General features: G+C 37.9%; 1 protein-coding gene across 14 annotated transcripts in view; it reads right to left on the reverse strand.

Annotated features, from left to right (window-relative positions):
* The window catches only part of PPIP5K2 (diphosphoinositol pentakisphosphate kinase 2), a 75,590-nt gene that overhangs the window by 20,962 nt on the left and 28,055 nt on the right, over positions 1–26,573 (reverse strand). For all 14 annotated transcript variants that reach the window (XR_004000851.1, XM_030565875.1, XM_030565874.1 and 11 more), the window contains 16 exons: positions 25,444–25,605; positions 21,431–21,552; positions 19,907–20,008; positions 19,253–19,339; positions 17,740–17,815; positions 17,538–17,647; positions 15,533–15,618; positions 14,691–14,816; positions 14,455–14,576; positions 13,015–13,197; positions 7,982–8,123; positions 6,401–6,624; positions 3,261–3,388; positions 2,885–2,999; positions 911–1,018; positions 710–826 (listed from right to left, as the gene is read on the reverse strand). Coding sequence is in view for 13 of the 14 variants with exons in the window: in XM_030565875.1 (XP_030421735.1) it covers positions 710–826; positions 911–1,018; positions 2,885–2,999; positions 3,261–3,388; positions 6,401–6,624; positions 7,982–8,123; positions 13,015–13,197; positions 14,455–14,576; positions 14,691–14,816; positions 15,533–15,618; positions 17,538–17,647; positions 17,740–17,815; positions 19,253–19,339; positions 19,907–20,008; positions 21,431–21,552; positions 25,444–25,605 (2,010 nt within the window). In the remaining variant the exon portion in view is untranslated. The remainder of the gene's footprint in view (positions 1–709; positions 827–910; positions 1,019–2,884; positions 3,000–3,260; positions 3,389–6,400; positions 6,625–7,981; positions 8,124–13,014; positions 13,198–14,454; positions 14,577–14,690; positions 14,817–15,532; positions 15,619–17,537; positions 17,648–17,739; positions 17,816–19,252; positions 19,340–19,906; positions 20,009–21,430; positions 21,553–25,443; positions 25,606–26,573) is intronic.

Raw genomic sequence — 26,573 nt, forward strand, 5'->3', positions numbered from 1 at the left:
TGAAGTTTAGTGACACAAGGTTCTTAAATCATAAAAATACTGTTTTTTATACACTTAGAAAAAGAATTTGCTACTTAAACTCTCTTCTATCACATGACAATATGACCATAATATTGTTGCTCACACCACGTCGTCTTACAAGTTTCACTGAATATGAAAAGGATAAAATCCTGGTTCCATTTATGTCAATGCTAAACTCCCACTGACTTCAATGGGGGCAAAATTTCACCCACAGTCTCTTAACATGTGTAACACTCAATTATTTAACTATATACATGTACACAGATACAAACTGAAAAATATCATCAATAGTCACTAGCCAATATTCCCTAAAATTCCAATTCGTATTTTTTCTTAAATGTCATCTTGTGCATTTGTCATAACATTGGAGAAACGGATCTCCAACAACAAATTAGGCAAAGCCATAAAAGGTTGCAATTACAAAGGCAGTAAAAGAATAAATGAAGTGAGTATACCTTTAATTGAAGTAAAGTATCTATTTGAAATCAGAGGGCCTGAATTATGACATAACTGTTCCTCATAGTACACTAGTTTATTTTTATATGAATAAAGTACACACAAAGTTAATTCAAAACCAAGAGTCATTCTTTCTAACTAATTCTTCAGTGATTAAAACAAAAGTTATTAGAACATATTCATGAACAGAGAATCTTTGAACTTTTGTTCTAAAGTATGCCAGAAGTATTACCTCTCGGGAGGCAGGTCTATATCCAAAACCAGCTGGTAAGTTTTTATCCTCTTCACAGCCTTTAGCTCCTGGACTAAAGTGAAGCTCCACATGAAAACGTTCCTCTGAAGAAAGTTCCTAAAGATAGTGAATATCTACTCTTTAAAACATGGTTTGAACTAACCATATTTCTGTAGATATTTATCAATTGTATTTACTTACCTTGTTTGGATCCTCATAGAGCATGATAACAATCTGGGTCATGTAATTGAGTTCACTGACAATATTTAGATAGTCCATAGCTCGTTTCCACTGTTCATCTTTTGATTCCTTAAAGAAATGGAAACATTTTGTAACACATTTTAAATTAAAAAACCTTTGAAAATAAAAATGAGGTTATGTAAGAGAAAAATGTGATCTTAAATTATGAATATTTAAGTCATATTTTAAAAATAAATGTTACATTCAACCCAAAATGCTCATAGCTCCTCTAAATTAAATGAAAAGTAAACAAACATTCTAGAAAAACAAACCAAAGACTAGCCCTTCAAGTTCAGGCCACATTTAGAACCTTGCATTTGCTGAAATTTTAGGGCTGTAGAAATGACTAGAGAATTTGCCGTAAGCCACAGAATGAACGACTCAACAAAAATGCCCTTCATTGTAAAAAAATTAAAATACTGAATCAAAGCATGATCAATAAAGCCATTACTATGCTCATAGTAAACTTCTAATAAGTAGGACTGTCAAGCAATTAAAAAAATTAATTGCAATTAATTGAATGATTAAAAATGTATTGTGATTAATTGCCTTGTTAAACAATAATAGAATATCATTATTTAAATATTTTAGATGTTTTCTTCATTTTCATATATATTGATTTCAATTACAACACAGAATACAAAGTGGACAGTGCTCACTTTATATTTATTTTTATTACAAATATTTGCACAGTAAAAAAGAAATAATATTTTTCAATTCACCTAATATAAGTATTACAGTGCAATCTCTATTATGAAAGTTGAGCTTACAAATGTATAATTACATATTAAAAAACTGCATTCAAAAATAAAACAATGTCAAACTTTAGAGCCTATAAGTTCACTCAGTTATACTTCAGCCAATCGCTCAGACAAACAAATCTGGTTACAATTTGTGGGAGACAATGCTGCCCACTTCTTGTTTACAATGTCACCTGAAAGTGAGAAGAGACATTTAGATGGCACTGTTGTAGCCAGTGTCACAAGATATTTACATGCCAGATGCACTAAAGATTCACATGTCCATTCATGCTCCAACCACCATTCCAGAGGACATGCGTCCATGCTGATGATGGGTTCTGCTTCATAACGATGCAAAGCAGAGTGAACCAACACATGTTCATCTGAAGGATCATTGAGTCCAGCCGCCTGCCTTCACTAGCAGGACCAAGTGCTGATTTTGCCCCAGATCCCTAAATGGCCCCCTCGAGGATTGAACTCACAACCCTGGGTTTAGCTGGCCAATGCTCAGACCACTGAGCTATCCCTCCCCCGCTACCCTCAATTTTACCAGTAACCTGGGAGGAGAAATTGTTCTTCTTAAGTTCCAGGAACAGAACTTCGGGAAGTGTTCTGCTTTATTTCTGATTAGGCAGCTACCAGGTGAAGGCTGTTTAAGCTAAGTGAAATATATTCATGTGTTGCATATTAGACACCACCTGGTTAGTGTTAGGGACCAATTATAAACAATTTTGGAGATGGACAGTACTGCTCAGCTTCCCAAAGAAGAATTTCAACCTACTTACAAGAAAGCAAAACATCCTTACAAGATATTTTGCACTACTACCTGATCTGGATATATGTATGGAAGCGATCTAGTCTTTTCTGAGCATGAGGAATTTAGAGCTCAAATGTTAGCAAATACACTAATATTTACTAACTTTCATCAAAAAACCAAGGTAACGCTAAATGTTTTCCATCTTGTTTTCTGCTAACAAAAAAATCTATATAGCAAAGACTGGCAATATGACTTGGGTACATAACACTAAACATATTAGAAATCAATATGTTTAATAAAATAGGTTGCAATTTTCAAGGTAGCCTAAAGGAGTTAGGCACTCAACTTCTATTTAAGGTTAGTGGGATTTGGTCCCATAGGTTCTTCAGAAAAATACCAGCCACGGCTTTTGCTCTAACAGGAAAATGATCAACTTACATCACATAAGGCACCATAACGAAGAGTTGATAATAAGGAATGGACATGACTCTCACTTGTGAAATATAACCGAGTACGAACATGACGTTCAGGAGACATAACGCCTCTGGAGTATCTAAAATAAAAAATATAGTGGAAAAAAGATTATTGTGGAAAAAATATAGTGGAAAAAAGATTAATGTCAATTATTGAAGACATTAAAATATACCCATATTAGAAAACTGTTACTACAATCTTACTATACATTGTTTGAAGTAAGCATAGCTTTACTGATAGCTTAAGCTTATAAGCACATGGTTATCTAGCAAGGTTGCAGGAACATTTAAGTACTGAAGACAATTTGCAGCATACATGTAATAAAAAATTCTGAACTTACAGAGGGTGAAGCTTATTTACAGTGTCATCATCCTGAGTCCTCTGAAGGTCAGAACGAATTTTCCTAACTAAAGGAGTGCAGTAGCCTTTGGCAATCTCCAGTTTCTCAACCTTGGAAATACCATATTCCTGGACAGAAAGAAATTAAGTTTTTGAAACCAAACTATAAAGAACACTGAAATGAGTCTTGAGTTCAAAATTCACAACTGAAAAACAGTAGCTAGCTACCTGCTACTTCTTGTGACTGAAAAACATGGATTTTAAGTGTCTGAACATGGACAAAGAAATTGCACTGGAAATGTATGAACTATGAATGGAAAGAACGTTTCCTTAGGTGGCAGCAGAAAAGTACCAAGTTCCTTTATACCAGGATGAATCTGGTTTTTGAAAGAAGGTTCTCTTTTGTGGCCTGACTGAAAGGAGGAGGCATTTTATTTTTTCACTTGACCTCCAACAGTTGCAAGAAAGGTACTGCCCTTTTTTTGAAGGAAGTATGGCAGTCAAATATAATCTGAAAACAACAGTAAGATATCTCCATTAACATCAGAATGATACTCTCATTAGTCATTTTGGGCACTTAGAATATTCACCTTAAAATTCTATTTCAGGAGTCTCCTGCTCAATGAAACAAACAATCATACACTGCTGGTGATGTACTCCAATGCCGTAACAGAACTTCTGCTTACTGTGGAAAGCAAGGTAAGGGCCTTTTTCTTTGTATGTTATGTTGGTTTGTCAACTTTTTTTTAAGGGAGTATTCTTGTATATACTGTTTCCCCATTGCTACAAATAACCTATTTAAAAGAAAACTTTGCAAATCCCTATAATATGGCATTTACCTGATAAGCCTGTCCTTCTTTCGCTCTCTCTCTACACTGGCATTAGGACAGGTCCAGTGGTACTCTACTTCCCTTCATACCCCAACAGTGATATTCTGTAATCAGTAACATGACCAGCATACTGAGTGTAATTGTGTTATACCCAACCCGACTGATTCTGGACTTCGGGTGATCTAAAAGACAAGCAATTTGAAGTCCATACTATGCAGGACTTCCCTCCCACTTTGCCATGTTGAGTACTCAGTATACTACAAAAGTAAATGGAATCCTCTCTTCTATTTGTAGATCACCTTTAAGCCCACTAAATGCAAAACCTGCAATGTAGTTTAATTTCCACTGAATTTTCTTGATGTAAAAATATATTGAATAGTAATGTCAATTTGCCTCAGTTCCTGTTGTTACAATCAGTTAAATAAAACCAATCCACTTGCATTCCTCTCTATGCACCATCTTATTTCAGTGAGTGATTCAATTTTTAAATATTTTTTTTCATAAAACAAACAAAAATTTGATTGGTAAATACATTCTGAATTTAAGAACATCTTATCTGTGTTAACTATTGCTATACAGACTATAAATAGGCTTACCAAACCAAGTATTCATTTTCAGCATTAACACAAAGAACCAACACAAACAAATCAGGTTGCCGAATGAGCAAAATGACTTCTTGTCTATCCAGCTATTTGCACAAAAAAACTGCACATGGACTTCAAGCCTTCAACAGTTCAACATTTCTATAGTGCAGTATAGCATACTCCACTTTCATAACAATCTTAATTTGTCCAATGGCACCCAACACCTTAATATGAGAATTCAGTCCATTCTTTCAAGAGCTGACAAACTTGTACAAATATACTCCCAATAAGTACAAGCTGTGAAGGTTACAGATGTGCATAAGGTACAATATTTGTATTCCAGTTATGTGTTTATTTGTATCTTCTCAGGCTCTCAATGTCCCATGTCACAATATGAGATCTGATCCCCTGGGCAACTCCCAATAGCCAAGAATTTTAAAGGGGTTATACAGAGGTATTTCAATTAGAGAGTTAGTTCTCTTCATGAAAAAAAGTTTTTTCTCATCTAGGAAAAGAACTAGTAGACAGAATTGGAAATAAGACCCTGCAGAGCAGACATTTTATCAGAAATGATGTTACATATATTAAGCAAAAAAAGAAGGCAAATCCATTACTAGCGTGAATGAATTAGCCTGATTCACAGAGAAAGAATTCTAATAATATGCCAAAGAGAGACATTAACACTGAAGGTTATATTTAGGTTTTTTCTCCCTTAGTCTACTCAGCACAATACTGGATGCAGTTTAGATCTCACTGACAACGGTATCTATTGTCCATCTACATCCAGTGAAATTCCATGTAATGTATATGACTATTTAGTTTTGAAATTGCACTGCAGACAGTAGATTAAAAAAAACTAAAAAGGAAACGAGAAGCAGACAGATCTAGAACCATGTGGCGAAGGCAATACTAATGTGCATTCATTTCCATAATCTTGCTCTGTGTGTTTTTGCCATGCTCTGCTATTTTAAGTTTTGTTTCCTTTACTGACAGAAGACAATTTGCTCCCACACTAACAGTGAGATAACTATTTCCTACCTTCCTGGTTCCCTGTTGAATGCCTTTCATTAGTAGATACTATTTTGTTCAGCAATATGGATGAGTAATAAAAATATAATTTTATAGACATTAACCAAATTGTATTTTTTTGCCTGATGACCACCTGTCTTGTTAGAAATAACAGAAGGAAGATGGTATCTGTATTTAACTGCTAGCATACTATTTAAAACCAAAACCAAAATGCATTTTAGCAGTAGAAAGCTCCATTTTGGTTTAAATTCTTTACCAGTTTGCCTTTTATCACTTAACTGAAGCTAACTGTGCCCCTTACAAACAGCCTGAGAAGGAAGCAAAAGAGCTGACAAAAAAATTCAACTTCAGATAGGGACATCTTTGATTACTCCATTTATACTGCCCTCCTTAATCTGTGAAGAATAGTCATTACGGGGTACTTAGTTTTAGCACACTGGGCTAATGGGCACTAAGACCTAGTCACATTTATGCAAGCTACTGGAAAATTCACTCTAAATTTAATACATTTGATGGACTATGAACTACTAATTTATTGTGAGGCCAGTTAATCTGTACTCTACCACTGACATTCAATCTCTTCAGTAAACAGAAAGTCATCTTGAACCCTTTAGTCACTGTAAAATACAGAAGCCTTCCAAAAACAGAAGACAGTAAGCATTTTTTACAGATTTTTATTCTTGTTGTAAAGTGCTTACCTGAGGGATCACAATGTCAGCTAATGCCTTTGATAGCCTGTATAATTCCATTGTGTTTTCTAATTTTAAAGATCCATTATGTTGGACATCATATTTTATACAGTCATAAATATCAGGGATTTTGCTGATGTCATATCTTCCATTCTTTGTTTTAAAGTCCTTTTCCAGCTTGGCCCATCTGCGCAGCATTAACTCTAGCGTTTCACTATGGTAAAGTTGAATATCTAGACAGATAAATATTTTACTCTTATTTCATTATTTAGAATTGATCAGCCAACAGAAAAGTTAAACTGATTTAAATGTATTATTGAAATTATAGTCTTAAAATGTGTTTTAAGGGTAAAACAACGTTAGCTCACTCCAGATAACAAATTCATTGAGGCAAAGTGGTCAGAAGACTGTGACTACTACACCTCTACCCCAATATAATGTGACCCGATATAACACAAATTTAGATATAACACAGTAAAGCAGCGCTCCGGGGGGGGGGGGGGGGGACTGCACGCTCTGGCGGATCAAAGCAAGTTTGATATAATGCGGTTTCAACTATAACACGGTAAAATATTTTGGCTCCCGAGGACAGCGTTGTATCAGGGTAGAGGTGTACTACAAAAATACTTGAAATCATTATCTGAAGGGCTTGAAAAAGAGGGAGTAGTTATGTGTATGGGTAGTTTTGAACTCTCAGTTTTCATTGCTACTAGCATGGAACTATTACATGGTAACTAAGACAGCAGCATGTCTGCTCTAGCCCCAGCTCCCTTTTCCAAGTGCATCGCTAGATCTTCAGACAGAATTGTAGCATGATTAATCATATACAGTGTGGTTTTAAGAAGTACTCAGGAACTTCTTTAAAATTTTAGATTAAAATATTTTTTTCTGGGGATGTGCCCCCTATTTTCCATCCACTCCTGTACACAGCCCAAGTGCAGAAGACAGGAATATGGGGATCCTGGAGACTGACAGGAGCCGGGGCAGATGCCCCAAATTGCACACAAGAGGTTTGGTTGGGGAAAAGGAGCAATAATTGTAGAACAACAATTCTAGCTATCAGTGCAAGTCCTACAGAGATAAAATGCAATTAAAAAAATGAAGTTGTTTTAATACTATACAATTTATAGAGCAACATTTCTATTCATCGTGGACCTTTTTTAGTGTAGAGCAAACAAAAGCTTTAATGAAGATATTAACATTCAAAGGAAATCGTCACTCAAATTACATTTAGCGCAGCCTACCCTCTTTGTGAACTTATAGTTTTGCAGGATATTTGAGTAATATTATGCCTGGCAATCACTGTAGTTTTTAATATACATCCTGGAAATAACTGGTTATTGCAATGTTACTACATAGTCTTTTGCTCTAAATCTTATGCTAATTGCAGCAAAGTCTCTCAGGAGAAGAGCCTGTATTCTAAAGCCATATATGCTCAACTTCTATGAGTCCCTAAAGTATTATTAGCAAAAATCTGTGAGACAGTGAAGCTAATGAGGAAAGGGTGCCTGCCTTCTGCATATCCATTAAAGTTAGTGGTCTCAAATGGACAGAAGTCAAATTAAACACGTTTTAAAATATTTCAGTTACCCGCGGACTTGGGATCTTCCATTCGCTGCCTGATTTGAGAAGTCAAACTCTGGATCAAGGAATAAACCTTGTCACACGTTCTCACAGGATTTCTGATCACCTTCATTGATTTCATGAGAGAGATGCTTCCAGATGGAGTAAGCTACAGTATGAGATAAAACAGAAATATTGCTTATATCTAAATACACCTCTACCCCGATATAATGCTATCCTCGGGAGCCAAAAATATCTTACTGTGTTATAGGTGAAACCGCATTATATCAAACTTGCTCTGATCCGCTGGAGTGTGCAGCCCTGCCACCCCAAAGCGCCACTTTACTGCATTATATCCAAATTCATGTTATATCGGGTCACGTTATATCAGGGTAGAGGTGTATCTAGGAAATTCTGATGGGATGCATTAACAAAACCAAACCCTCCACAGCTCTCAACTCTCAGATTTCCAGAATCAACATATGCATAGAAGTACAAAGCCCACAACTTCCTTAAAGTCAGAATTAACACACTGTGATATAAATCAAGAGCAGAAAGCTTAACCCAAGTGTCAAAAGCTAAGGCTGTATGAGATACTTAGAGGGCAAACTATTCTGTATGGAATACCATAGCGATGTCAGGAATAGAATTAAACTTCCTCACTTATGTTAAATATTTTATTCTGAAAAGTGAGAATTCTGAGGAAGTTCACAACTTTTTGCACATTTAATAATTTATTGTATTTTGTTTTTATAACAAAGATTTTTTAAAAAGCTTTGTCAAGAGAAATCAGAATAGTATACCGTGGCTAAATGCTCCTAATACATCATAAAAGGAAACTTTACAGAACAAAACATAATTGGAGAGAAGCAGGTACATTTGGATTCTAACAATAACTCTGATTTTTTTTAAAAATAAATACATGGCTGCTCCTGCACAGCCATTTTATTTCTTTTAGAATAGAACATAAAAAAGTTACTCGCAGGAACCAACAGTCAATCCTCCAGAACCGAACCAATCAGGAGCCAAGCATGATCATCATTAAGTAAGCCAATAATGCTATATAACACACTGGAGAGTGGCTGAATGGCTGTTGATTTACCTTCACTTTTTAGAAAGGTGAAGTGCAGGGTAAGCGAGTGGTCAGTCATAATATTTAAACATGTTTGTATCATCTTTGTATCATGAATTACAAATATGTATTGATATATCTGTATTTCAAACTTATGCTGTGCTTCTGGGTGACACCCCGAGACAGACTGGCATCAGCACTAACCAGCCTGCTTGATGGCCTATCCAAGGCAATCAGCTATACAATTAACCCACTGAGAGAAGGCAACAGCTACACCTTATGAAAGTCAGCAAGACATATACGGGCATGCCTGCGGACAGAGAACTCTAAAGTTTTTCCATGGCATGTGCTGTAAAGCTTGTGTTTGGGACAAAGTGCAGGTCATATGCTAAGGATTTAAAAAGGCAGAGGCAACATCTCTAATTTGTCTTCAATCCTCCTTCTTACCTCTGCAGCATCTTCTCTACAACCTGAAGCTTTGAACAAAGGACTGAATGACCCATTGAAGGTTTGGATGTGCTCCAGAGGGCCTTTCAAGCCAGCAAACTCACCAATACTGCTATAAGCCTAATATATGGACTCTGAAGTCTTACGCATGTATTTGATTGCTTGACCATTCAACAACCCTCTTCTTGTTGTTTTCTTCTTTTATAATAAACCTTTAGTCTTAGATACTAAAGGATTGGCTGGCAGCTAGCGTTGCCAACTCTGTCTGAAGCTATTCCAGGAGATTTTTTCCCCCCAACATGACAATATCATTTTCTTAAAATATCCTATTAAAATCTCCCAGATTGCTTTCAATAGTCACCAGGAGACCAATGCCAACTCTGGGAGACTCCAGGACAATCCTGAAGGGGTTGGTAAGCGTACTGGCAGCATAATATTTTGGGTAAGAGCCAAACTAATATCGATCTGGCAATGTGGCTGGTCCCTGGGGGTCAGAAGAACATTTTGTATAGTGAGCAGAGTTTCAAATAATCTCTTACTGTATGGGACCTATCTGCTAATTGGGAGCCAGAGAACAGGAATGCAATAAAGGGGGCTGTGTGATTTCTTTTTTCAGCTTCTTGCTAACCAATGTAGGGGATCAGAACCACAGTTTGTGACTCGTTGGTGAGTCTAACTTCAGTTTTAACCACCAGTTTTGGGAGAATCTGCTCCCCTTTTTGAAGCTTGCCCTGAAGTTTATCATTTTCAGTGAAGGCTACCCCAGGCACCCCGGATCACAACTAACATACACAGTAGTGACAAATATGTAGACCAGGATTTCTCAAACTTCATTACATGGCGATCCCCTTCTGACAACAAAAATTACTACAAGACTCCTGGAAGGGGACTGAAGCCTGAGCTCCCCTGTCCTGATGGGTACCAAAGCTTGAGGATTTCTGCCCTGGGCGGTGGAGTTTGGACTTTGGCGTAAGCCCTGAGCCCCAGCAACTTTAATGACCGCTCCGCTGACCCCATTAAAAAGGGGTTGCAACCCACTTTGGGGTCCCGGCCCACAGTTTGAGAACTGCTGAGCAGCCTAATCTCCCACTGCTTTAATCTCTATGCCTCTTTTCTAATGGCAGCCCGGAATTCAATATTGTTCTGAATATTAGCAAGTTTCCATTTGTTTCTCTAGACAACTGTGACGACAGCCACTGGTAAACATGCTTATCTAATCATGATGAAATTTTCTTAGTGTGTAGAACCAGGAGTGATCACTTCCTTTTCATTTGTACAACCTGATGTAACCTGCATTACAGTGCGTCTTAATATAGAAATGGAACATTTCTTTTATCTTCACTGGTTAGAAAGTAAGAACTTAGATTTAGTGCACTTTAGAATTTCCAGGATCAGAATAGTGTTCGGCAAAAAAATCAGTAATGGCATACCTTTATAACAGATCTATAGTAGCTTTCTGAACACACATTGTCACCGTAAATATTACTACTAAAGATGCAGAGTACAAATGGTTACACACAAAGGCAGTATAGTGTGGAACAGGTTGAAATCTTGCTTATGGAACAATAAGGAAGGTTTGCTGTTTGGTTCCCCAAACACGTGTTCACAATCATATCCAAAAGTGTATCTGTTCCTGTTGTGGGACTAATATAGCTCTATGTGACAAAGTATTAGATGACTGACCATCAACTTCCCACACAGCCACTGCTATTTGCCAGTCTCTTTCTTCACACAAGACGTTAGCAACAAGTGTACAAGATAGTTTTCTAAAATCAATGGGATAAAAACTAGGTCTGTCAAATGATTGAAAAAATGCAATGAATCACGAGATTAAAAAAATAGTCACGATTAATCGCAGTTGTGATCACACTGTTAGCACTGTAAAAAACAAAAGAAATAGTATTTTTCAATTCACCTCATATAAGTACTGTAGTGCAATCTCTAGTGTGAAAGTGCAACTTACAAATGAGGAATTTTTTTTTTTTTTTACCTAATTGTACTCAAAACCATAATAATGTAAAACTTTAGCGCCTACAAGTTGAAGCATGAAGGGGCATACAAATGTTTAGCATATCTGGCACACAAATACCTTGCAACTCTGGTTACAACAGTGCCATGCAAATGCCTATTTTCACTTTCAGGTGACACTGTAAATAAGAAGCGGGCAGCAGTATCTCCCATACATGTAAACAAACTTGTTTGTCTTAGCCATTAGCTAAACGAGAAATAGGACTGAGTAGACTTGTATGAGGTGAACTGTAATACTATTGCTTTTGTTTATCTTTTTCTATAGTGCAAATATTCGTAATAAAAATAATAATACAAAGTGAGCATTGTACACTTTGTATTCTGTGTTATTGAAATCAATATATTTGAAAATGTAGAAAAACATCCAAAATATTTATAATATATTTAAATTGGTATTGTAGTATTGTTTAACAATGCATTTAAGACTGTGATTAACTATATTTTTTAATCTAGTTTATTTGTTTTGCATTAATCACTAGAGTTAACTACGATTAATACTCATTACTTTTAAACAAATATTAGGATCAAGACAATTTTATTTATTTTGCTTCACAGAAAACTAATCCTGGTAAATATCTTGTAGGAAGATTAGCCTACGCTAAGCCCAAGTGAACTCTGGTCTTAAACTGAGTTTGGTATTAGCAAAAGCAATAGGCTCAAAGCATATGACTAAACAGAATTAAACTATGAAAAAGAAGCACTGTTTGAGTTAAATTTGTGTCAGAGGGGTAGCTGTGTTAGTCTGGATCTGTAAAAAGTGACAAGGAGTCCTGTGGCACCTTACAGACTAACAGAAGTATTGAAGCATAAGCTTTTGTGTCTGACGAAGTGGATATTCACCCATGAAAGCTTATAGACTAACAGAAGTATTGGAGCATAAAGGTGCCACAGGACTCCTTGTCGCTTTTTAAATTTGTAGTGACCACTGAAACCACAGTGTTATTTTATTTCAGATTTGGGTTGAGGTAACCATGTTTTCTTTAGTCTGATTAACTGGGCACCAGGTGCAATAAATAATTGGTTATTTATGGTTTGTTTACAAAGTAATGCTTAGTCCTAAAGTTGGGAAGAAATATGGCAGAAGAAGGAAAGAAGATATCTTTGAAAAGGGGGCCCAACCATTAAGTTTGTCTACACCATGCAAAAGCGTAGGGTACAGACCTAAAACGTCTGTCTCTGGCTTTAGCTAAGGTCTTATAACCAGCAATGACATCACTTGTTTATTATAGTGTATAAAAAAGCAAGGATATTAGGGATTTCTTTGTCAGAGCTTTCCCTCACCCTTCTGGAGTCATGCCATGATGGGAAGGTATCTCCCAAGCAAGATCCTGTTGTGAATATTTGGCTGTATTGTTGCTGGGATATAAAAATGTGTATATGCCCGTATTGGTATTTTGGATATAACCAACAGCAAGTGGATTTTGGACTAATAAAGGAATGTTTGTGTGAAAACTGAGTCGTGGTAAACTTTAATAAACTTATGTTGGAAATAATTTCTCTAACATCTTCTAACCTTTTCATAGTCTTCAGGCATAAATTCTCTATCCCTCTGGAGTATTTCATGGAGCCTTGCTTTAACACGATGCTGGCAGCTGCTTAAAGAGTCACTGTCACTGTCCAACAGACCATTCATATTAGCACTTTTCACCATCTGGACAAGAATAGGAGTGAGCTCTCCCTCTAAAGCCAGTAATCCCTGGAAAGAACAATACAGTTATTCAGAAATGAACAAAGATAAAAATGTAGTAATGCATCTATTTCTAAGCCAAGATGTTAATATAAACTCTACATTATATTGTTCAAATAACTTGCCAGTGTCTCAAATGTTGTGAATACCAAAATTCACTCACTCAATGAAATCTTCATGTAACAGCTTACTGTATGTGCTCTCTCACATAAGTTTAGGATACCTGATATATCACTCTTCTTGGAGATGGGAATAAGCTATGAAACTTCTGCTACAAGGGGAATGAGTGGAAAACTTAAGTAGGTACAGAACTTCTGGGCTGTGATCAGATGGCTGGGAAATTTGTCTGATATGAAGACAGGTAAAGCATTGTGAAAGTTTGGTAAAAAAAAGTTTATAATTCTACATGGAAGTTCTGAAGAGTGCATTTTTCACAGATTGTGTCTAAAAGTTCGCAGTGTCCAGGGCTATGGAACAGTTGTTTTTTTTCAATTTTACAAGATCACCCTAGAATTTGTACAGCACAACAAAATCACTATATGTATAATTGAACAGCACAATGATTAAGAGCATTTCTTTTGTCAGTTTGCCACCATATCTCACCAGTTAGTAATTATTTTGAGATCAACTAAATGTTCAGATGTTTCTGCTCTAACAATCTTACAAAAGGATATTACTGTAGTAAAAATGTTTATTCCATCTTGTAATATCTTATATTAAAAAGAAAATGAAATCAGGTTATATTGATTTTACATCTCTGGTGGTATCAAAGCACAAAAGCAATCCAGTCCTCTATGTGTAATTTGCTGTCAGCTGCATGTCACCTATGTAAAGTGAATTTGTGGCCTCAGTTCAGTTCCTAAAAGATATCTATTTCACCCATCATGCCCACAATTTGTCATAGTTTGTTGGAACTTTTAGATAAAGAATTAAATGGGCATGGAGACTAAAATATCTTTTTCATCCTCAAAAGTGGTCTATTGGAAAGGATTGATGCACACTGCTGTGGCTACATAAATAAAAACTGTTACTGCAGCTTTCCATGCTGTATGTCTTCTGAAGCTTGGAAGACTTCAAATGCAAGAGATGTCAATTTGGATCTCCTTTCATGAGCACTAAATGAACTTAAAAAAAATTTCAACTTTTCTTTTTATTTCATAGGCTGCAATATAACTCTGCATTTCCCCTAACTTGCTAGAGAACACAGACAAGATTCTTGTTGAGAGTTTCAGGTTTCTTTTTTGAAAATACAATTTCACACAGTACCTTTGCAAAAGCTGCTGCAGTCATCTGAACTCGTCCCTCATCAGAAGCATAGATTTTCAGATCATGTCGATAAGTACTATGTAATCTAAGCAAACCACACCCAGGAAATCCAGCATAATCTCCTACCAAACAAACAGATATTCTTCTTCAGAGACTCTTTGTATATGTGTGCATGTATTTTATTTTTATGTATATTTAAAAGACTAATTTAATGCTATATAGCACAAGAAGATTACCTTGTCCACCTGGGTACATGCATCTGAAAGCTCTCCCTAGCTCCTCTGCCTGGACCCTGCCTGCAGGGGTCAGTTCTCCTCCCCATTTCAGAACCAGAAGTAGGGATGGTTCATCTCTTCTGTTATCTAATTATATGCAGACAGATCACTTCAAATAGTGTACCAACAAATGCAAATGTTTATTTAATGACTATTAAAGTATTATCATTAAATCAATATTAAAATAATACTGGAAGTGATACACTGAAGTTTGTGTGCTTCAGGAAAATGAACTCAAGGTTTGAGTTTCTTGTTATTCTAATAGAGAAATACCCCTCTAGCACAGTGAAAGCTAATACTTAACTTTGAAGATACCCATAGTTTAGATATTTTTAAAATAACTGAAACTCGTATTATAGTGAAAACAAAGTAAGTGAAAGTAAGCACAAAACTAATCAGCAGTCAGGAAAGTCACGGGTATTAGATTTTAAATACCTAGGCATTATTGTACGTTTTAGCCTTTTCTGTATGAAAGGAATAAGAGCACTAGGAGATGTATGTAAAACCTAATTTTTTTCTAGATGACATCATTTTTGGTGAACAGTTTACAAAATTTCTTCCCTCCATATTTTTGTTACCTAGGAAACAATATTAAAATGCAAAGTATATCTTAACCTTACTAATAGAAACTCAGCAGCTTAGAGATTGCTAATCACAGTATCTCATCACAAAACAAAATGTTGCTGAATACTTGGCCAGAGTGCAAGTCCTGGTTTTATTTAACACCATATTAAACAATTAACCCCCTAGTGATGTTAAGTTCTACATACTCTGTAAGTGAGTATGTATTGGTTATACTATACCTTCTTCTTCACTAGAAGTTTTCTGACAGCCATGAGGGAGATAGGTTAACTGGACTTTACGATTTATGCCAGAAAAATGCCCATACCTAAAGTGAGGTGGAAAATAAACTGACAGATTTTCCAACATATATTCAATACTATCATACCCCTCTATCACTTAGGGACATAATAATTCCTTGAATCTTACTAACCTGCCCATTTTTGCTGATTTTTCAAATTAAAAAAAATACTGAATGAATATTTAAACGGTCATCACCTTATAGCTGTTGCTATATTAAGTACTGTCCATTGCTTCTTTTCATCACATTGCCCAAGAAACTTCATGTCTCTTTCACCAGAAATAAACACTCCCATCCATCCACTCTCTCCAGCTGCATGATTAATTTATTCCATTTTGGCACCATACATCCTTATAGCTATCAGTATGCAGATCTGATCTGTCACATACTGATAGCCACTATTTGTTATCCAATGAAGCCCCAAAATGGGATTCATAACACTTCCAAGTGTAACAAGCTTTTATCACAATATATTATAGGGCAAGTTAACTGTCTAGAAACAATTATTACTATTTAGTTATTATTTAATATCAATTTCAGCACTAAGTGTTAGTTAGACACTGCCATACCTTAGATACATTATGAGATACTAAAAATTATTTAAAGTTTAAAATGAGTTTTCATACTATGTGTGGGTTACTGAAAACAAGATCTTTCATTCAATTGCAACAACTCTTTTTTTCCAACTCTCTGTACTACAGGGAGTATACACACCACAAATTACCATTTGTATTAGAGTAGTGCCTACACAGGCCAACTGAGGTTAGAACTCTATTGTGTAAGACACTGTACAAACACATAGCAAGAGGCAGCCACTGCCCCCAAAAGATTATACCGTATATACTCATTCATAAGCTGAATTTTTTTAGTAAAAAAGGGAAGCACCAGAGATGGGGTCGGCTTATGAACAGGTAGAGAGAGAGAGAGAGAGAGAGAGAGAGAGAGAGAGAGAGGTGGGACACAGCCCCTGCTCCCAACAGAGGGAACAAGGAGAGGCAGCACAGACAGCAGAGACAGAACAGAAGAGGCGGGGCCAGAGTCTCTCCACTTCTGGCCACGCTGCTCTCCCCCCCAGCCTCCAAAGCAGCTGCAGCTCTGGGGCTGGTAGTCTGCAACTATGCCGCTCAGCCCCTCCCCACAAACCAGGCCTGGTCTGGCCCGCCGGAGCAGGCTGAGGCCGCGCCACCCAGCCTACCGGAGCAGCTCCTGCCAGGTAAGAGACATCCTCCCCTGCCCTCCCCAGATAAAGTTGGAAGGGATGGGATGGGGAGAGTGTGGGGGGCCCGGGCTAGCGGTGGGGTCATGTGGGGGGTGGTCACAGGGGTTACTCCCCTGACTCCCAACTTCTCCCCCCCAAAAAAATTTCCCCACCAGTTGCTGTACTGGCCCATTAGGGTAAGCAGCTGGTGTTTCGGGACACTTTGTTTACTTAGGTTTACCTCCATGCCTCCGAATGCTCGAGGTAAACAAACCATCTCAGACCACCTGCAGCTTATCCTGATGGCCTGGGAGCCAAAGTTTGCTGACCCACGAATTATAGGGTCGGCTTATGAACGGGTTATAAAAATTTTCCCATTTTTTACTTTCCCTCTTGGGGGGGAGGTCAGCTTATAAACGAACCGGTTTATGATTGAGTATATACAACATGGATACAGGATAAGGCAAAGGAAGTATTTTCCCCACCATACAGACAAGGAACAGGTTAGATTAAGTGATTCGTACAAGGTCACACAGGAAGTAAAACCAGACCTCCTCACTACCAGTGCAATGTCTTAATCACAAAACCATCCTTCCTCTTAATATATTCAAATATATTCAGATTAGTATTGTTATACATTATATTGTCAGTTGATAAATTAACGTAAGGGAATTAGTTTTGAAAGCTAATGAGATAAAAATAACAGTTATGCCAGTTCCGATGTGAGGATTAAAAATTAGATCCTTACATCTCCAAAACAGTCTTCAGCTGCTCAAGTTTTGCTTTGCTTTCTTCAATTTCAGAGTCATTGTTTTGCCCAAGTTCTATTAAGAGCTGTCTTGCTATATCAAGCACCTCCTAAAAAAACAAAAGCAAAACCACTATATAACAAGGAATTCTATTATTCATCAATTATAGAACCAAGAAAAAGAAAATCAAGATAGACTTGCCTGTAACTGTTTTGGTTTCTTCAGTTTTAGTTTTCCTGACTTATATCCATCACATTTTTCAAAGAGATCAAAAAATCTTTAGGAGAAAACATACAGATTAAAAGAATATCTAATAAATAGGATATCTAATACACTTCAAGGCAACAGGAAGATTTTTAATTAAAACAAAATGAAGAGCTGGAACTAACCTCCCTCAATCCCCAATTTGAACACTGCAAAATAATGAGAAAGTTTGTTCTGACATGAACCTCTCTGTTCAGTGGGGTCTCATCTCATTAGCACACGCCTTAAACACAACTGAAAAATGAGAGAACTTTTTCTGGTAGCTTTCTAAGACTGAAAAAACCACAGGTACTACACAAAAGATATGAAGAATCCTGAGTAAACAGCCATGTCTGTTCAAAATATAACAAAAAACCCCAACATTATTAGCTATAAAATACTGCAGACTTACAGCAAATCTTTCACTTAAAATCTAAGCGCAGAACCTAGTCCTCAAATGATGATATTTTTATTACTATAGGACCCAATCATAGATTAAGGTCCCTGTGTTAGGTCACTGTGTTAGGTACTGTACAAATGCATAACAAAGAGGGTCCCCTAGACTCCCAAAATGCTTACACTTCAAGTATAAGGCAAGAGACAAAAGGCATCAAGAAACAACTAGGTAAGCAATAGTTTATGAAGGCCTTAAAAAGCAGAGACTAGTAGTTTGCAATTGATGCAGTGGAAAAAGAGCAGAAATTAAGGGGAGATGCGGTCAAAGCAATGAGCCAGGAAAATGATCTTTGCAGCAGCATTAGACAAACTGCACTGTCAAGGCTCGAGAGAAGGAGGTTACAGTTGCTGGAGATGTGAAATGACAGAGGCCTGGGCAAGTGAATTAGCTATGTAGATAGAGACGAAGGGATGCACCTTAGAGATGTTATGCAGGAAGAAGCATTAGGATTTAAATGTAGTTTGTGCATATGCATGTGCAATTCCCACTGATTTCATTGAGTCGAACCCGCATATCCAAGGCAAGAATTTTGCCCTAAATACCAAACTTAAGCTATGTCTACAGTTATGGCAGTGCGTTAACATACAAACACTGCATGCCCAGCTAGTATAGGGATAAATAGCAGTGCAAATGGTGAGGCACTGCTTAGGCTAGTAGAATGCGCGACATACCTGAACTCTAGGATACATACCCTACTTGGCTCCCTACTTGCCCATGCCATGCATCCCACATCTACAATACTATTTCTAGCAGTGGAGTGTCCCACTGCTGGAGCTTTTCACCACTGCAATGAACGACTCCAGGAATAAGGAAAGGTTCTGGCAGGGTGGAGGCAGCAGGAAGAAAGGCTCCAGTAATGAGCCTTTCCCCATTGAAGCCTTTCACTGCTAGGTGTAGCTACACACTACACTGAATGTGGATGCAGCCTGCCTCTCACTGCAGCGAGTAGCTCATGTACCCTACACACTACTGCACGTGTAAATAAAGTCTGTCTTTACCCAAATTCGGACTTACTTCTGATGTTTAACTTCCATTTTCATTTTTTGTTTTGGTGTACGGTCCCCATGACGTATTACAGCTATAACACATCTCAACTCCATCCTGAAATTTTAAAAAAGTCAAGTTACATTTCCCAGTTCTATACACCACTCATGGTTTTTATATTATTAAATGTGTGAGTCAGACAGATTATTATTTAGTCGACAAAAACATACTTGACTAAGCATTGAAATGATTGTAGGATATGAAGAACAAAGTTATCTGAAAATGATGTAACAATGTAATTTACTATGAATACTGGTTTTAAAAGTTAGCTAACTACAGAATATCTATTTTAAATAGTTTTTTAAACAAATCCATTTTGAGGTTTATTTAGTAAAAGAGCATGTTTATGAAAAAAGTGTGTTAAATTGATACTAGAATATTGATTAGCAATAAAGCAAGCTATATTTAGAACAGACTACACTTGAAAATCTGCTGTTCTATACTCAGCTTAACTAAGGGTAAAAAACTTCGATTGCTGGAACATCAATTACAATTCACTTCTTGATTTCATCACACAAAACAAGTGTTCTTAGCTGAAGTTGATATACCTTGGGAGAAGAGAAAATTCACACAAAGGTTACGTAAGGACTTTGCACAATTCAGCTAAAGATACTTTTCTCTTACATTGTTCCCGATGTGGTTGGCACAATAGGGATATCTTCAGCTTCCAAAGGTATTGACCATGGGATTTGAAATTGTGGAGCAAGTTCTCGCATTATGATATTTCTAAATGGGGAAAACCAAAAATTGATGACTAAATTAAAATGCTGAAATACTGTATATATTAATTTATTTAAATGGAATAGTCTGTTTTAGTCAACAACTGTTTATTAGACAAACACTGAGCCCTTACAGATGTGTTTTTATTTTTCAAATATTTAAATACTATTATGCTGAACTATTGAAGTCTGGTCACAATAGCTACAAAGACGACAATCTAACATCTGTAAAATGTAGGTATAAGTAGTTCTTCTAAGAGCTTCCTGTGATCTACTCTAGTAAGTGTCATGTTAAAATACACCAATTTGAATATATCACTGTTCATACAGGTTTTAATCTGGAGAACTTTAAAGGATGGTGTAATGTATCTTAGATACTTAACTCAATCTGTGAAGAATGATTCCTAGACTTCCCAAACTTAGTGCAAGTCTACTGTTGATTTAGCTCTGCTATAACAATGCTATTTTTAATATAAGGAAAAAATGTAGATGAAAGCTCTTTGCACCATGGTAGGAATCTAGACTAAGCTGACTGTGTAAAACTGGATAAGTGCACTTGAATCTTCAGACTTCCTGCCACTAAATCTAAGCAACAAGACTGTAGTTGATGTTATTATCTAACAAGAATTATTTCCCTTCTTTCAGCTCAGGTGATTCAGTGTAGTATGGCCTTTCTGCACTACATCACTAGTCTAATCTTGTTGTAAAGACAGTTTAACTAGCCAACACAGAATAACCCTAGTTTATGCGCGACAAATCAGTGGCATGGTAGGAGAGAAAAGGGGGCATGGTTGAAGGAAGGGAAGGCACAGTCAGGATCCTTCTATATCACACCAATCCTGGTCTAAATTTTCAGCCCTTTGGGCTGTTGTAGCCAATATGAATTACAGTAGTCTGATGAATGCCTCAACTCAATGTGGGCAGCAACAGCCAGGCCCAAAGCCGCACTCGGACGAGGGCAGCGCAAAGCTGTGCTTTCAACCAACCTCTCTGTACAGCACACCTTAACTTGCACTTTTTATCTGGGTTAGTTAATCCGTTAGGCAAATTTAACAAGTTAGCGTATTTATTTTTTTCTGTCTAACAAAGATATTCTCAGATTGATTTTGAATTCTGCAATTGTCACTTTTCTAAGGCATAAGGGAATGCACACGAAAATAAAAAAAAAAAAACTTTTATACATTTATTTTTTATTTCTAGTTATTCTAGATGGTGCTTGCTTTAAAAGCAAAGGCTTTTCCTGCTTTAAAGAAAAAACTATCCAGAAGATTCAGTGAACTTGTTTCAATCCTGGAGTAAAAGGAGCCCTCAAAAAAAAAAAATGTTTAAACCAGAAATATTTTGGAAACTGGATGAAAACTTCCACAGCAAAGAAATGATTGCATGAACATATAAACCAATCATATAATATCAATTAACGAACTCTTACCCAAGTATCTTCGCACAATCATCATAGTATTTCATGGAGTTCTTCACAAAACTGAAGCCATTGACGTCACAGACATAGGATTGTCCATTAGCACGCAACAAGTCAAAGCCACAAACTGTTTGCTGTTAAGAATAAATAGTGAAAAGCACAGTTTCCATTTCAGTCAAGGGTCTCGTGTTTCCAGACCTACATGTTAAGTATGGTTCTGATCTGAAAAGGCAACACAAAAATGGCATTGTGGGTTCTATATTTATTGTTCTTCAGTGACTCCATATTAAATTTGTTCAGTTTATACACAACGTTTTCCTAATTACTTGCCTTACATCCCAACCTGAATTCTTAACTTCTCACACATCAGTAGCAACATGAATTCTGCAGGCCAAATTCTGCTTTCCGTTACACTCGTGCATCCACATTATCTTCAGAACTCCCACTGTCCATAGAATTTGGACTGCAGAATCCTCTTTTCTGGTAGTGGTAAGAGACAAGGAGAGAGACAAACACATGCCCACCCTTCTTATCTCTCACAATTACCAAAAAATATGCTATTTATAAAATTGATGCAGTAATGCCATTTTTAACCATCTCTTTTCAGAATATTATTATTTGTATTACTATAGCACCTAGGAGCCCTAGTCATGGACCAGGAACCACTGTGCTAGGTTCTTTACAAACACAGAACAAAAGACAGTTCCTATCCCAAAGATAGCGTGAGAGTAGAACCACACACCTGAAATTGGTGGGAATGTACTGAACATGGCTCAGCCATGCCTCCGCTGTCACCACTAGTGCTATCACAGCTACATTGTTGTTATACTTGTGCTAAGTTACGGAGCACTATCGTGAGTATGCGTACATGAGGAGGGGACTCACACCCTAGCTCATAGTGTAGATGTAAGCCTTAAATAGTTATTAGTAAAGACATTTTGCTCCTTATCCAGATTATTTCTAATTAGTTTTCAAATACAAAAACTATACACTTTATTTGGGACTCTTGGTTCTGATATCACTGAAGACTTTACAGCTTAATATATTCTAGCACTGGGACCAGTGCTGGCACCAGTTAGGAGTCACACCTACGTGATTAACTGCAACTGCATCACTAAAGGCCCATTGTTACCAACGAAGCATATATTTAAGGTTATGCAAGCTGAATGCAAATGGATTTGTTTAATACAAAAAAATCAACCTTTACAAATTAAACAGCGAATGTAAGCTAGCATGCACATGCACAAAACAGGAGAGAAAAATATGCGTGTCGTAATAATCTATAGTTGTATATTGTATGTATGAGTTTTCTGAATTCATCTCTCTCTATTTGTCCACAATGGCAATAGTAGGCATCTCTCAGTCTCAAGAGACCATAGGAATCCACCCCGAGAGGTAAAAAAATGTACTCAGTTGGTTTTATGGCAGCCACGGCTGTGGCTGAAGAGACCCATTCGAGAGAGAATCTCTGCTGCATCTGTCACATTTAAAGGTGACATTTTGACCTTTTGGGCTCTGCCTTCTGCAAGCTCTTTTCTCCTCTGCTAAGCTGGACTGCTTCCCCTCATAATTCAGGAGACCTTTGTTTAGCTCGTTTCCAAAGGCTGCGGTCTTGAGTGTGATCTTTCCAGTTGTCCACATCCATGTCCATTTCTTTGAAGTCTCACTTGCACACATCCTTGAAACACAATTTTGGGTGTCCTCTGGGTCTTTTTCCAGATGCCAATTTGCTGTAGACTATGTCCTTCGGGATGCACCCATCATTCATTCAGCACACATGACCAAGCCGCAGAGGCATCTCTGGTTGAGGAGTGTTTGCACGCTGTGTATCCTGGCCCACTTGAGCACTTCAGTGCTGGTGACTCTGTCCTTCCAGGACATGCCAAAGGTTTGATGAAGGCAACGGATATGAAAGCCGTTGAGCCTCTTTTCCTGACGAGAGTATAAGGTCAACATCTCGCTCCCATAAAAAGAGTGTGCTGATAACACATGCACAATACACACAGATCTTTGTGTGTTCTGTCAGTTTGTTGTTTTGCCATACCCTCTTTCTTTAGTCTAGACATTGTGGCGGCTTTTCCAATGTGAGTTCCATTTCAAGTGAAAGGTTGACTGCAACAGTGGATCCCAGGTATGTGAACTTGTTGTTGATCTTCATGGAAGGTGCTTTCTCAGCTCCTTGGCACATTATGTTCATCCTTTTTAGGCTTATGGTAAGCCCAAAGTCTGCCAAGAACTTTGGAAAAAACATACGTAAGATTTTGGAGATGGGCTTCTCTATGGGCTGTCACTGCTGTGTCATCAGCAAAGAGGAAGTGTTAGATAAGGGCGTCCCAAGTCTTGGTTTTAGATCTGAGTCTTGCAAGATTGAACAGCTTCCTATCAGATCTTGAGTGCAAGTAGATTCCCTTGGTTGAGGAACCAAAAGCTTGTTTCAGTAGCAAGGAGAAGAAGATCCCAAACAGAGTTGGGGCAAGTACACAACCTTCCCTAACTCTGCTATGCATCTGGAAAGCCTCAGAAACTGTGCCATTGTATTGAACTGTGCCATATGTATTTTCATGGAAAGATCAAATCATGCTTGAGAGGGACAGCCAATCTTTTCTAGAAGCGTAAATAGTCTACTTCTACTGACAAGGTCAAAAGCCTTTGTGAGATCGACAAAGGCTGTTGTGACAAAGTTCCTCCTCTGCCTTGGAGGGTTGTGCTTTCTGGTGGATTTGCTCACCGCAGTCCTCAGTTTGGCTCCTTTTGTTAGTGGCACAAACCTGCCATTCACTCGGCTAACCTCATCACTGGCCAGCATGGGGAAAAGGAAGAGAACAATCCCCACAGTCTCTGCTGGCCCACCTAATGGGTTGAGGGACAGGCGAGAGACTTTCCCCTCTGTGGGACCCACAGTCCAGACCAACTCTTCTTATATCGAACAGGAAATTGGGAGGATGGGGGGAACCCGGGCCCGCCCTGTACTCCAGGTTCCAGCCCAGGGTCCTGTGGATTTCAGCTGTCTTTAGTGTCTCCTATAACAGCTGTGAGACAGCTACAACTCCCTGGGGCTACTTCCCCATGGCCTCCTCTCAACACCTTCTTTATCCTCACCACCGGACCTTCCTCCTGATGTCTGATAATGCTTGAACTTCTCAATCCTCCAGCAGTACGCCTACTCACTCTCAGCTTCTTGCGTGCCTCTTGCTCCCAGCTCCTTGCACGCCCCTCACTGACTGCAGTGAGGTCCTTTTTAAACCTGGTGCCCTGATTGGCCTTCCTGTCTTAATGGATTCTAGCAGCTTCTTAATTGGCTCCACGTGTCCTAATTAGCTTGCCTGCCTTAACTGGTTCCAGCAAGTTCCTGATTGTTCTGGAACCGCCCTGTTACCTTACCCAGGGAAAAGGGACCTGCTTAATCTGAGGCTAATATATCTGTCTTCCAGCACTCTCTTGTAGCCATCTGGCCTGATCCTGTCACACTATGTAAAAGGGCATTTTTTGTTGCTGGTTTTTGGTGGTTTTTTTTTGGTACTTATCTCAGTGTTAGTAGACCTTTCAGCTGTGAAGTCGCACTGTGATTCAAGATAGATTTTGTCTGCAAGGGTCTGCAAGTCTATTCAGGACAACTTGGGCAAAGGCTTTTCCCATAATCCTAAGAAGGGAAATGCCACGATAGTTGTTACAGTCACGCCTGTCACCCTTGTTTTTATAGAGAGAGGATGTTGGCATCTCATTTCTTGTGGTACTTTGCCCTCTTTCCAGCACAGGCAGACTAACTCATGAAGACATTGCAGTAGAACAGGTTTTCTGCATTTTATGACCTCTGACAATATGCAGTAAGAATATTAAAAAACTAATTATTTAAAAACAGTAGAAGTCCACCAGAATTTTAAAAAAAAAAGTGAGTGTAATTTCTTTTTCCATCCCAGGAGATCTCTAACAATAATACCTCTGTTTATGAGCACTGACTAACAGAATTTTCACATAGTAAACAATTAGTACTACACATTCTATCAGCTAGTAAGTGGTCTGTTTACCTTAAATGCAAGGCACACTTTCCAAGCAATCAACTTCTCCCTTGCATTCAGAATGACTGGATATCTCACTTCTTTTCCTTCACTGTCTCGTTCTACCTTGCCATCCAAAGCTGGGGACTTCCTAGCTTCAGCATGTGCATAGTCTGGACCAACTGTGTACACCTTTATTTAAAAATTAGAAGTTATTAACTTAGCTACACCGAGTTTACGTCAACTTCAGATCATGTAGCAGCATACACATGTTCAAAAACATTTCGAGGGCTTGTCTACACAGCAAGTTACTATGTGGCCACCCACAGGCCAACCTTCAGTCTACAGCACACCAGCAGATGTAAGTGTTCCCTTATACCTCAATCACACTCTTAACCACAGTTCCCTGTGTGTTCTAAGTGACCAGGTTACCGGTTTCCGCAGAACCCAGTCTGAAGCTGTTAATAGAATCCTGTTATATAGACTCACTGCAAATTAGATGGTAATGCTCTTAACCAATGATGAGGTGGCTTCTAGGCTCCCTCTTTACTTTGTTCTCACAGGACATCCAGCCTGATGGATTATCAGTGATAAACAAAGTAGGAAGGAAGATGGCTAGAACACTAGTCGTGGAGGTCTGTGCCAAGGCTAAAAAAAATATTTATGCTACAACTGATCAAACTCATATGCTGTGGCAGTACAGGAAGCAAAGAGTAAGTTCTGTTCCTCCACCATAGGACCTGCGAAGTCTCAGACAGCAGATATATATATGGAGTGGTAAAATGTCTGGTTTTACTGAACTATCTCAGTTTGGGAGCTAGTCCACGTACCTTCTGTTGTGAGGAAATTGCTTGATTTTTTTGCAGACAAAACTGATCAAATTAGAGATGCTGCAGTGGTGGAAGAATTTGGTCTTGAGAGAACAAGGGCCTCATTTTTTCTTCCAGAATTTCAACCACTAATACTCGCTGAGGTACTTAGAGAACTTCATACCTGAACCTGTATTTTGGATGTATGTCCTTCCTGGGCGATAAGGCCAATGGGGAAGTACTGGGTCTTTTACTTTTGGAGTCTGTTAATGCCTCAGAGCTGGCAGGCTGCCTATTACTTTAAAGGAAGCTGCAGTGTAGCATTTACTCAAGAAGTCATCACTTGACACT

Source organism: Gopherus evgoodei, chromosome 6 (assembly GCF_007399415.2).
Source record: "Gopherus evgoodei ecotype Sinaloan lineage chromosome 6, rGopEvg1_v1.p, whole genome shotgun sequence".
NCBI lineage: Eukaryota > Metazoa > Chordata > Testudines > Testudinidae > Gopherus > Gopherus evgoodei.